The sequence below is a fragment of the Epinephelus lanceolatus genome, chromosome 21 (genome assembly GCF_041903045.1).
Source record: "Epinephelus lanceolatus isolate andai-2023 chromosome 21, ASM4190304v1, whole genome shotgun sequence".
NCBI classification, from domain to species: Eukaryota; Metazoa; Chordata; class Actinopteri; order Perciformes; family Serranidae; genus Epinephelus; species Epinephelus lanceolatus.
Window position 1 is genome coordinate 39,231,039 of NC_135754.1, and position 13,473 is coordinate 39,244,511.

The 13,473-nt window shown below is 41.2% G+C and overlaps 1 protein-coding gene across 1 annotated transcript; it reads right to left on the reverse strand.

Moving 5' to 3' along the window:
• Nucleotides 1–873: 873 nt before the first annotated feature.
• tubgcp2 (tubulin gamma complex component 2) lies at nucleotides 874–12,400 on the reverse strand. Its single transcript, XM_033612318.2, has 18 exons — nucleotides 12,317–12,400; nucleotides 11,798–11,974; nucleotides 7,579–7,707; nucleotides 7,144–7,320; nucleotides 6,594–6,753; nucleotides 6,227–6,434; nucleotides 5,945–6,144; nucleotides 5,160–5,349; nucleotides 4,924–5,069; nucleotides 4,662–4,842; nucleotides 4,252–4,432; nucleotides 3,825–3,997; nucleotides 3,224–3,352; nucleotides 3,025–3,145; nucleotides 2,789–2,932; nucleotides 1,662–1,778; nucleotides 1,331–1,494; nucleotides 874–1,226 (listed from the first exon to the last, which is right to left on the reverse strand). The coding sequence occupies exons 2-18, from the start codon at nucleotides 11,945–11,947 to the stop codon at nucleotides 1,151–1,153; spliced, it is 2,646 nt and encodes an 881-aa protein (XP_033468209.1). The 5' UTR covers nucleotides 11,948–11,974; nucleotides 12,317–12,400; the 3' UTR covers nucleotides 874–1,150.
• Nucleotides 12,401–13,473: the final 1,073 nt, after the last annotated feature.

Below are 13,473 nucleotides of genomic sequence, written 5' to 3' on the forward strand. Positions count from 1 at the left end.
TTTTTCTGTCATTTTATTAATATTCTACGGACATTTTATCAACATTTTTTAGGACAATTTATGAATAATATTTCGGACATCGTATTAATATTTTTCGGACATTTTATGAATAATTTTCCGACATTTTAATCATATTTGTCGGACATTTTATTACAAAAATTTCGGACATTTTATTAATATTTCTTACATATTTTATCCATGATATTTCGTACATTCTATGAATTTTTTTTTCGGACATATTTTTGAATAACTTTTCGGATATTTCATCAATAATTTTGCGGATATTGTATTTATCTTTGTCGGACATTTTATCAATAATATTTTGTACATTTTATAAATATTTGTCGAACATTGTATTAACATTTGCATGCAGCACGTGGCCCCTCTGTCCTCCCGCCGCCACGTGCACATGGTGCCGTGTGCACAGACACAATTCACAGTGATGTTACTGCATTCCCAAATATCTTAACATTATGAAACTCTATATTGTAACTCAGAGCTCGTGTTTAGTTTCCTGTGATGAAGAGGATCTCATTGTATTATGGGATGTTTTGCTGCCGTCTGGTGGCAGTAACGTTAAATGAGCATGCGCTGACTACATTAATACATCATTTATCTTTTGAAAGCTTGAAGGTATTTTTGATTTTTGTGTTGTAATTTCCTTTAACTTTGTTTGAGGCTAAACTGTTGTCAGATGTTCTGTTACTGTGTATTTTACAGTGAACAGCTGTGAAATGTGTGAACGTCTCTGTGTATCATTACAGAGTGTCACAGCTGCACACGCTGAACGTTCTTTAAATAACCATGTCACTGAACAGGAACAAGGGACATGCAGTGTTCAGTTAAGACAGAGGTCCAGAGTCTCTCTGAGTTCAGTAAAGTTTAGTTTTAATGAATACAAACAGGTACAAGAAGTTACCCATAAGGAGCGCCAGGACTCAGAGCACAATAAACATATCAGTTCCACCTTTATTAAACTTTACAATTTGAAGCGACGTCGCAAACATCAGACTGTAACTCTACATTTCATACAGGACATCATATATAATATACACACTGAAGCATCAGCTCGGAGAGACGGACGGACGGACGTGAGGAGAGGATGTTGTTATTGCTGGGTGACAGATACTACACAGTCAAGTGTAACATGCTACGCTGAAGCTTTCTGGCTGCGCTCGATGGCCATCCTCTCCAGACGCTCCGTGTAGAAGCCGTTGAAATCCAGCCTGTGGAACCACATCAGTAACAGCTGAGTCAGGAACTCATCAAAGTCATTTACATTATGTACAATGACTCAGTGTGTGCTGCATGTGATGTGAAGGTGTTTCACCTGTAGATGATGCTGATCATGCTGTGCTCACAGTCGTTGGTGCTGTAGATGCTCAGCTTGTCCAGCAGGTCCAGCAGCAGCATGCTGAAGTTACTGTCAAACTTGCTGATGTTGGCTTCAAAGCTTGCATCTGACTGCAGGGTGTCTGCGTGCTCGGCTAAAAACTGAAGCAGTGGAAGAACACAAACACATCAGCTGACACGTGTCACACCCAAATGACCTTCACACACGTTTCCATCTCTGAAACTCAAAGGTAGGAATGTGAACACTTCCTTCAGTACACAGTCTACTTGATGAGGACGGGCCGTGATGATGAGTGTTTTGGAAATACCTTGGTGGTCAGTCTCTTCTTCTCTGCCTCCTCAGCGTATTCGCTCTGAGTGGGAGGTCCATCCATGGTGCCTTGCTCCAGAGAGAGGCGCTCTAACCTCATGCTCTGAGTGAACCGCTTCAACAGTACAGGACAAGACAAACATCTCACTGTAAGCATTTGGAATCTGTCAATGTCAGTGTAGTAAAGATTCCTAGTTTTCTTTATTTTGACACTTCCTTTGCTTCAGCACTGATTGGTTCATTTCTCTCTTTGTTCCCTCTCTAATCTGACTGAGTTCACCTGTTCACACCTGTTTAAACCCTGAACTCACTGCACTCATTCTGTCTTCATCGTCACACGGGGCGGCAGTTCTGTCTCTTGAGTTTATCCTGTGTATGATTTATTTCAGTGAGCATCATTTACTCTTATTAAGGTGGACATTTGTTTAATTTGACTCAAGTTCTAATTTTGTATTTGTTTCTTTCAGATTCAAACTCGTGTGTTTGTTTAACAACAGTTTGGAAATAAATCTTTGTGTGCAAAGGAAAGTTTCTGATGGATGCCCGTGATAACAGACTTCTCCTCCTTTACGGTCAGTACCTCAGTCAGAGTCCGATGACGAGTCTGTTGGGCACCAAAATCTGTGACTAGCAGATGTATCAGAATGCTAAGTATGGTTAGTATTTGTTGCTAGCTTGTAGGATAACACACACACACTAATATCTGCTACAGTGGAGTTTTTGGTCGACAGTGGAAGGACGCTCCAGGGTCCAGTTACATCCAAAAGCTGCCTCTCCATCATGTGAGCTGTAAAAACTTTCCCTACACTGATGCTAACTCTACTCTCTGAGGTTTCAGGTTTCTTTGCTGGTGTTGTGTGCGAGTCTGTTCCCCTGTCGATATCTGTTTCTTGTATTAGACAGTGATTTGCTGTCATATTAGTGACGTAAGTTTGAATCTCAGATTTTAGGTAAGTGCACAGACATCGCCCCCCTCAGGAGAGAAATGTGAAAACACCTCCCTGATGACAAACTGTGGTCTGAGGTCTGACATCTTAGGGGACATAAACATAAGAACAACAACAGTTGTGTCTGTTTTGGTTCAGTCTCAGTCGGCATTTCCTCTTCATCAGTGTGTCAACAAACCTGCATGCAGTTTGTGAACAAGACGCAGACGGACATGAGTTTGGAGAAGATCCTGAGCAGCTCCGGGTTGGTCAGCATGCAGTCCTTCAGACAGTTGTCCAGGAAGCTTGTGTGATGGCAGAGCACGTCATCGATGTTTGACGCCTGCAGGAGGAGGAGAGGTGAGTTGGTTGTCAGGTGACCACAGACCGTATGTGTACGGAGAGTGATCGGGGCGGCAGAGCTCATTCACTCACTGTCTTCAGGTTGTTCTCCATCACGTGCCAGGTGGGCTCCATCACCTCAAACATCATGTAGTACTGGATGTTCTGCACAAAGTTGAGCATGCGCTGTCGGAGGGCGAACGCAGCAGCGTACCTGCGTACGAGCAGTTTGAGCAGAGTGTGAGGATGTTTTGCTGTTTGAGATCAGGCACAAGATTTTCCATCAACTCACCATTTGGCGCAGTGTAATGAATACTGCTTGAAATCTTTGTTGCAGATCCACACGTTGCACAACAGCCTCTCCACGTGTTTGCAGTAAAACATGTGTCTGAACAACATCTGGTACCTCGTCAGGGCTTTCCTAGAAAACAAATACAAGTCAAACAATTACAAAACCTGTTAAATGTAATATTATTCATTATTCATTTATCTTATTTTATTTATTTACAGTTAAATTGCTGTATACAAATATCCAACAGGCAGAATAAGCAAATATAATTTAAACAGAATCAGAATGATCGATTTTTTGCTCATAAAATAATTATTTGATTATCAAAATAGTCAGTGATTATTTTCTGTCGATCAGGTCAACGCAACAATCAAAACTCAGTCAGATCATCTCATGTTAAGATCTGTAGTCTCTGCCGTTTATTAAAGAACTTTATAATAACCCTCTTTGTTGTCAGTGCGTAAGATCATCACAGTACTTGTGTTACAGAGCTGCTGAGTAACAAAGCTTCACTAATCTTTTAAGTCTGGAAAATGCGTATAACGCAGCATGCTGATGCTGCATTCACACTACGAGCCAAACACATAAATCAGATGAAAGAAACCTGTTGATGATGAGCGACAGCGGCCATTTGACGATGTAGTCGAAGGAGAAGGCCTCCAGCCCGCTGAGGGCCACGTCCGTCAGGTCTGCGTTGATGATGGCCTTCTCCTGTTTGGTCTCGATGGCCAGCACCCGCAGCAGCTGAGTGATGACGTCATGAGGCATCAAGTCGATCTGCAGAAAAGGAGCGAGGAAGTTCATTATGAGAAGGTTAAAAAGCGTGAAACAGCAGGACTCACTGATCATGAGATCAGCCTGCGAGTGATGGAAGATTTACTGGGTCAGTGACAGCACGGTGAAGGAAAGGATGAAAGTTTCCATCCATTCACACTGAGGTCAGATATGAGTCACTTCAGACTGGATGTGGGCTAACAGTCTGAACTGAGCGTTAAGCGCCGTGATGTGGACTTAGCCTTATTTCCACCTACCTTGAGGTCGTCTTTGAAGGGGTCTGTGTTGGCTGTGCTCATCCTCAGAGCCAGCTCCAGCAGCGCCTCCAGTCTGGGAGGAACAATGTCATCTACAGGCTTCTTCAGCTCCTCCTCCGTCAGGTCCATGAAGTGTACAAAGAAATCTCCTTTGTCCATCAAAAAGTAGTGTTTGATGGATCTGATGAAGACAACACAGTTTGATAAGTGTCAGTGTCAGTGGAGCCCGTTTCAAGCCATTATTATCATTATTATTATTATTGTTATAAGAAATAAATACAGCTGCTTCCATGCTGGACATGAGGGCTTTTGAATGATGGTGATCCTGTCTATGGTTTTAAATTCAACACACAAACTTTGCAGCATCTCGTCCTCCTTCTCTCTCTCATCTTTAACCATGAAGCGTTTACCTGAGGCGTGACACCAGCTCCTTCTCCTCCATGAGGAAGGCCAGCAGGACCTTGCTGGCGTAGTTGTAAGCTTTCTCTATCTGCTCCACATACGCCCTCTCCTTCAGCGTGTACAGGACCTCCTTCGCATCAGGACACGTCACATCACGGCCACACTCCCGCACCACATTGAGGTATTTGCCTTCACAGTGACAGAGGGAAATCAAATGTTACGGCTCTGAACGGCTCTTACAATGTTTCACTGTGTTTTTACTGTTATTACCTGTGCTTAATATTTTGTCTGCCATTTTCTGCAGAAAGGAGGGAATGCGGTGTTGGACGATGGTGTATCTCTGATCCCAGTACTTATCGTTGTAGTCCTCCTGAATCTTCTCTTTCTGCAGCTCGTGCTCTTCCACCATGAACTCACTGTGAAGACGCACAAACATCAGATTCAAACACTGAGCAGTGACAGAGGTGAGTGTGTGTTTATATTTGAGGCATCACTCCAGACTGCACCTGTACGGGTCCTTGATGATGCCCCTGTAGATCCACTTCTCCAGTATTTCAAAGTAAGGGACGCTGGCTGCTTTGGTGAGGTAGAGACACAGCTCCTGAGCCTGGCTGTCTCCGGTGTAGTTGAAGGTTCGATCATGAAGAAGACTTAATGTCGACCCGCCCATACACTCTCCTTTGTCCACTGACGACGCTGTGAAATTAGGACGAAAACAATTTCATTTCTTTAAAAGTACGAGCTATCGAGAGCCTGTACATCTGTGCAGTTATCTTCCAACTCTGTCTTGAAAGTCCCTGACAATAACAACTGTTTATATCAGTTTGATCTTATATTGTTTAGTGATCAAATAGTCAATATTAACATCTGTGCATTAACATTTGCTGGTGCTGTAGTTCTCTCCATAAACCTGGGTCAGAGCGCCCTCAAGTGGCAGCTTGTGTTCACTTCACATGAGCTGAATCCAAATGTCAGGACTTCACTACACTTGCAGACTTGTGCACTTTGCGGGCTGTTCACGGGAAGTCTGGGAGTACTGAGTGCTGTCCAGATCCACACTTCATCCAGTGCACAAGGGGCCTAAAGTGAACTTTCTGCAGACTACCAGAGAGTTCACTTGGGGTGCAGACTTCTGCAGACTTCACTGATTTAATTGCCCACAATTCATTGCAACATGGACATGTTGTAGGTTGTTTTTTTTTCAATAGCTGACTTAAAAAACAACTTGTGTATATGTCAAACAAATTACAATGACAAAGAGATGAAAGGCAGCTGATGCTCAGCCTCTTACCGATGGAGGCCAGAATCTCCATGGTTCTCATGGTGGGCTGGATGTAAAACCAGAGCTTCTGCAGGGACAGCAGACCCTGTCGCTGGAGGTGCTCCAGCTGAGTGACCAGGATCAGGTACTCCTTCATCAGAGTCCTCATCGCCGCCGTCAGCGCGTGGTTCACCTGGCCGTACTCAAAGGATGACTTCTCCTCAATGAAGCTGAGGGACAAACACAACACCGTCTAATAGTTCGTCCTCAGTTATGAATGTAGGTAGACACGTAACACTTTTACAAACTCACCGTGTTATAGTGGAGTAATAGGACGCCACTGGTAATATCCTGTTAACCAGCTCTTTGACTGACATGTCCAGCGTTGAGTCGACAATGAACGAGCGGTTCTGTCTCCCCAGTACAGGCTGAGCTGTGATGTCACGCCCGTCGACTCCGATCAGGACAAACAGCAGATCTTCCACCAGAGCTTGTTCCTGAGCAGCCAGAGGCATCGTACCTGAGCGCAGACAGAACCGTTACAAACGCCACCAACAAGTGCAGGTACGAAACTGACGGTTTACACCGTGCTGACGATCCAGTATTAAAGAAATCTCCTCAGCTGGTGTCTGGCAGCAGACTGCACTGAGCAGAGATGAATGAAACTTAGCTGTCTCACCAATGGCCACAGCTGGATCTCCTGGAGGGGTGGGGCTGGTGATGAAGTCTCCGAGGAGAGCGGGACGGTCGTACACCCAGTTAGGAAACACGGGGTTGGGCTGAGTCGGGTTCTTCTTGTTGTGTTTGTCCCTCAGCATCTTCCGTGTGACTTCAGCAGACTGCAGGCAAACATCAAGTACAGTTAACTTTCTAATGAATGGTAGGTTCACCCATGAAACTGACACGTCTTTACGCCCTGTTCAGGCAGGATTACATTTACAGGAGAGGTGGGTAACAAAGTATTTGCCCTGCACAGAATTGAATCCATGCAAGAAGAAAACTAGCTGATAACAGTGTGTAACAGATGATAAGCTGTTGGGGGAGGGGATTAAAAATCATTTACCAGTGTGTATATTATATGAATCATTGAACCTCCCCAAGAGCAATGAATCCCGTCTGAATGCAGCTGTTGTTTGATCTCTATTTGTTTCTTTCATGACTTGTAAAATGAGCCATCCTTCAGTGTCATGGGCCAACCTAGCTTTCAGATCTGAGTAAGAGAAGCTCACCAGAGGAGCGTTGGAGCTGGCCGTCACGTTGCCGAGCTTCTTTCGTAGCTCGTCCAGTTCCTGCATGGACATCTTGGTGCTGGTCTGCGGCAGAGTGTAACTGGTAGTCGTGGTTGACGTTGTGTTCGCTGATGACTCTGATCTCTCTTTGGCATTCTGCTGCAGAAACTGGAGGGTCTGCGAAAAAAATCACAAGCTGTAAGATGGTGTGATAAGAATGGTTCAATCTAACTATTCTAACGTGGGGAGAAATTTAAAAAAAATGTGAGCTACTTAAAACGCCTTGTAAAAGTGTTTCAGTCTGTTATTGTGAGAAAGCGCAGCATTTACTGTGTGTTTACATCAGTTTGAAACAATAACAATGGGTGAAATAATTTAATTTGAAGTAATAACAAACTGAACCACATAATGCACTGCTTGTAAATGATGTGTTACCTCTTTATCCTCACAGAGTTTGGAGAGCAGGTAGACCAGAGGGTCAAGGTTTCGAACATTTTTGGATTTGAGCTCCTCGTATTTCCTCAAGAAGTCCTCAGGGGTTTTGGAGAACTCTGCTAATTTGACCTGGAAATTAAAACAGTCACCAACAAGAGAATATCCAGTTAGCAACACATTCATAAAGTGTATGACAAATATTTATCACAGTAATATGCTCCTGTCAAACCTGATTTAAACGCTGTAACTGTTCTGTAGTATCAGCCTTTCCTGCCTATATGATGGCGAACATCGATGTTGCTATGTTTGCTTCTCTTTAACAGGGTTGTCATTCTTTTTAAGGAATTATTTTTGCAAAAATTTAACAACTTATTTATTAATATCTTTTTATTTAAAGAGCAAAAAGCTTGGTGCGCAGCATGTACTGCAGAGCTAGAGGTGCCGACCACTGGAAAATGAAAATAAACAAATCTAAACTCAACCTGCACAAATACAGTTAGGATTTTTTTGTTGACACTGACAAGACAAACACTTGAGATCTTTAGTGGTGTGTGTATGTATACATATATATATATATATATATATATATATATGTATCATCTGTACAAACTGAAACATATCGCAGCTCATTTAGGTGCTCTTGACAGTGTCAATAAAAGCAACTGAGCTCATCCACAGAATGATATACTTCTATTTCTTAAACACAGTTCTCCAGTTGTTTATCCACATGTGAGATGCACACACGCCGATGCACGTATGTAAATGTGCACAGACAGACACGTCTCAGTCATTTATGTATTACAATAAATACAACTACAGTATATCCAGATTTCAGCCGCTCCCACACCTGTGACCACATCACCCCGATCCTTCATAACCTCCACTGGCTCCCCCTCTTAGGTCTGCTGATGCCAACCTCCTGCCCCCCCCCACAGACATATATACATAGACGCTGCATCGACTGCCTGAGCGCGTCCTCGCCGGCTGCCATCTAAAAATGCGGAATTTCATGCTTTAATACTTTCTGCAGATAGCAACAGCATGTTATTTAGGTCACAACACAGTTATTTTATTCACCTCAACCCCAGAGTGGGATATATATATATATATATATATATATATATATATATATATATATATATACATACAGTATTTATATACTGTATTATTATTATTATTACTATTATTATTATTGTTATTATACACATATGACTGTTGTCACACATGTATACTGCCAGATATTAATACATACTTTCAACATATTGTACCACAGTAGCCACAACTATAACTATAATATTATTTTCAATAATGTTGTTGTAAGCTACTGTTATTACCTGCATCTCTCTCTCTGTCTCTCTCTCTCTCTCTCTCTCTCTCTCTCTCTCTCTCTCTCTGTCTCATTGTGTCATATGGATTACTGTTAATTTATTATGCTGATCTGTTCTGTACGACATCTATTGCACGTCTGTCCGTCCTGGAAGAGGGATCCCTCCTCAGTTGCTCTTCCTGAGGTTTCTACCGTTTTTTTTCCCCGTTAAAGGGTTTTTTGGGGAGTTTTTCCTGATCAGCTGTGAGGGTCATAAGGACAGAGGGATGTCGTATGCTGTAAAGCCCTGTGAGGCAAATTGTGATTTGTGATATTGGGCTTTATAAATAAAATTGATTGATTGATTGATATACACACACATATATATATAGGCTATACTGTACTGTACTATAAACACAATATACACAATACAAAACATAGTATAGCATATTAATAAATGTATTCATATATTTTAATAAAGAAAAAGCTTGATTGTTGATTGAGTTTATTTCTCACACACACTCTCTTTTATACCCACAGCCATCAGACTTAATAATTCTTTCTATTATAATCATAAGAATAATTCTTATTCTTATTACACTGACTGCTGTGATCCCTCAAAAGTAGTAAAAAACATTTTCAGTATTTACATAAACACTGAAATTAATTTTGGTATTGGTATTATAACTATGGAAATGGGACTGTGGTCAAGATAATTTGAAAAAAGATACAGAAGGATGAGCAGCAGGGGATATTTGCAGCACAGCTGGTGGAAAAGTGAATATGTGCACAAAGATGTGCTATACATAATATGCTATACTATGTTTATACAGTATATAAATACTGTATATACATATATATATATATATATATATATATATATATATATATATATATATATATATATGTATATCCCACTCTGGGGTTGAGGTGAATAAAATAACTGTGTTGTGACCTAAATAACATTCTGTTGCTATCTGCAGAAAGTATTAAAGCATGAAATCCCACAGTTTTAATGTACAAATACATCCTGTATCATAACTACATGTGTGCCGTTTGTAACAAACCAAACCGCGTGAAAATCAGTTGAAAATTCAGTGAGTTATTCTATTTCACTTTTGCATACAGCTCCTTCCTCAATAGAAGTGAATGCACTGTGGAGGCGAAGCGAGACCCATCCAAGATGGCGGCCGGTGAGGACGCGCTCAGGCAGTCGATGCGGCATCTATGTAAATATGTCTATGCCCCCCCTACCAGGACTAAACACACCTGGGGGGACAGGGCCTTCTCCACTGCAGCTCTTACCCTCAGACAATGATTCCCTAAAGACATCAGAGACTTCCCCTCACTCTCCACCTTCAAGAAATCACTCAAAACACACGTCTTCAAATCTGCCTGACACTGGTTTCTTCTTCTTCACTGCACTGTTTCTCTTCCTGTCCTTTTTTTTGTTCTCTGAAAAGCATCTTTGAGTATCCAGAAAAGTGCAATATAAATCCAATGTATTATTATCATTACTATTTTATGTATTTATTCAACTTAATGGGCTACAGAACACAGGGTATGAAATTAACAAAATATTTTGGGGGCAATTTTGGCCCCCACAGTCTAAAAAATGGGGACATTTTCAAAATGTTCGGGGGCCATCAAAAAATTGTAATTATGTTCTAACAATAAGCACATGAAAAGCAAAACCAACTAAGATAGTGTCTTCACTCTTCAGTAGAAACCACTATAAATGAAATAAATAATGGGTTACATAAAGTTATGGTTGCGAAATATCACTCAGATTTCCTATAATTCAACCAGTTTAAATGTGATGATTTAACCATTAATCTACTGATTGAAGTACTAATGTTTCACCACATTACAGTTACTTTTACTGTTAAAAAGGCCAAATTACTATAAATTCCTTAGATGCAATCCTGGAAGTAAGTTAATTTAAAATGTAACATTCATTCTACCTTAATTTTTCATTAATTTGTCATTGTGTCGACACAGATCACCCAAGAAATGGTTAATTTATACTTATGGTACAGCAAAGCCCCCTCCCCTTCTCTGTCAGATTACTCTCACGTAATCAGTGCAATCCTGTTGATTATGTCTGGAAAATGAGTTGTAGACGTGACGGTAAATTAATTTAATGAAAATAAAATTATACTTTAATGTCAGATTGTAATACTGTTAAAAATATAAATACATATAGTTGTTTTGAAAACTTGGGGGCAATTTTGGCCCCCGGAACATGGCTTTTGGGGGCATTCTTGGATAAATTGCGGGCCAAATGGCCCGTGGCCCTTGCTAATTTCTGACACTGACAGAACACGTCTGTACTGACTGCATGTTTCCCATTACATAGCTACAAAGAAGGATTAGTTATAAAAGTTTTAAGTTAAGATTTAAAACAGCACCTGTGCCAAAAATTTAGCACATAAAATTTACATACAAATACACATGTTGAAAGACAAAGTATACAAATATAATGCAGGTCTGACGTCCGGTTGCAACGGTACACAGGTTCTAAGGTATACCTTGATATCACAATTGACGGTTATAATACTGTGTGCATTTTCATACACAATAGCCCCTCTGTTTTCACTCCTTTAACGGTCATTTTGACTAATAATGATAATAATAATAATTCTGTAATAATGTGAAACTGCAGTATTTCTGAGTCGGTTATCGTACTGTGAAGATCTCATACTGGTGCAACCCCAGTCTCAACACAGCCCTCGTGTCTGTTTCCAGCTGCTGCAGGAACACCTGACAACTGAACACTGTGTTGAGCAGTGATGTCTGCAAAGGTCCATGAGCTCATCAACATCAGGACATTGTGGTGCATTTCTCTCATGCCCCAGGACTGTCCCATGCCCTGAAGGTTGCACCAAAGCCCCCTCAGTGTGTGACACCCACCTTGGCGCTGTGAGCAGACACTGTGGTTGTGACGTAGGGAGTCCTGTGTTTCTGCAGGAGGTCGATGTAGCCCTCTGCTCCATCACCTCCTCGGACATGAAGCAGGCTGAGCAGCTCGTTGACATCATGGTGGATCCTGAACTCACTCATGGCTCAGGCAGCTGAGATGACGACACACTTTAATAAAGGAGGGGAGACAGAACAGCTGCTGAGATCAACGTCACTGTTGTAACGGCTCCTGATGACGCACAACAGCCTGAGCTGAGCTGAGCTGAGCTGAGCTGATGCAGGAAGTTATGTCCAACAAGCGGAGCTCATAGTGATGCTGAGCTAACAGTCATTTGATGCTACATGCTAGTTTGCTAACTGGCTCCGGCTGAAATGAACTATGAAGATGCTAACTGCTTAGCTAGCTCATCTCGACTGAAACACGTCATTAATGACACAGTTATAATCATGTAACTACGTAATAATAACCCTTATTACAGGTGTGACCGGAGTCTGTACCGAGCACTCTACCTGTCGGTCGCCTCTGGGTGAAAACTGCAGCAAACACCGTCGCAGGTACAAACGCGCCCACCACTGGTCAAATTCTTCTTCTACTGTTTTATAAAGACACACAGTCCCGCCGCCACACCGCCCCCACAGGTTGAATATGGCACTACAACTTCAGTCACTGGCACAATTTAATCACTTGTGTAACTTAACTACAGCTGCAGCGATTAATCGATTAATCAATGATCTATTGGGCAAATAGTTATGATGAGTAAATATACAATAATAAACTGCCAAAAGATGAGATAATTACAGGTTCTCAGATGTGAGGATTTATTTTCCTAACAACATCTTTATTGATTTTAGCTACAACAAACAAACATAAACAAACATAAACAGCATGTGTATATATGTGTACACAAACTCACTAAAAAGCACACATGACACATGAAAAAAACGTCTGTGCGACCACAAAGATTGAACACACATGTAATGCCCCACACCCCCAGACCAGAAGTCTTAAAATGAATGAAGAAATAAAGTATATAAATACAGGTAAAGCATCATGGGAGGGTTGAGGTAACTTCAGTTTCAGTACATCTCATATTGATGTACAAAGTTGACAATAATTATAAAACAAACTGACAGATTTGAACCCTGTCAAAATTAATCTCCAGCCTAACAGTGCTTCCATCATGCAGGTGAAGTCTGTCCTGTCAGATGTCACATGAAGGAATCCCAGATGTTGTGAAACAGTGATTCCCCCTGAAAGCATAAATTTTTTTCCCAGGGCAGAGTTGTAGATAATTGTGAGGATTTACTTCTTTCCCTGGTTTTACAGACACATTTAATAGTTTTGGGTTTGGAAATGTTGGTTGGACAAAACAAGACATTTGATTTTCACTGTTTTCTGACATGATATTTTGAAGACCTGAGAATTAACTGAGACAACAATGTACAGGTTGAATGGTGATCAACATAAACATGTTGCAGCCCTAAATGTTACTGCAGATTTTAATAACATTTTAAAGCTAATGATGTCAAACTGAACCAGATTTCCAATTGTTGGCTACTTTTTACATGTCCAAGCTAATATTGTACTTTTTACTCCGTTAGGCTGAAGTCATTTGATAAACAGAGTCAGAATACCTAATACAAAATCTAATCAACTAATAAAACAG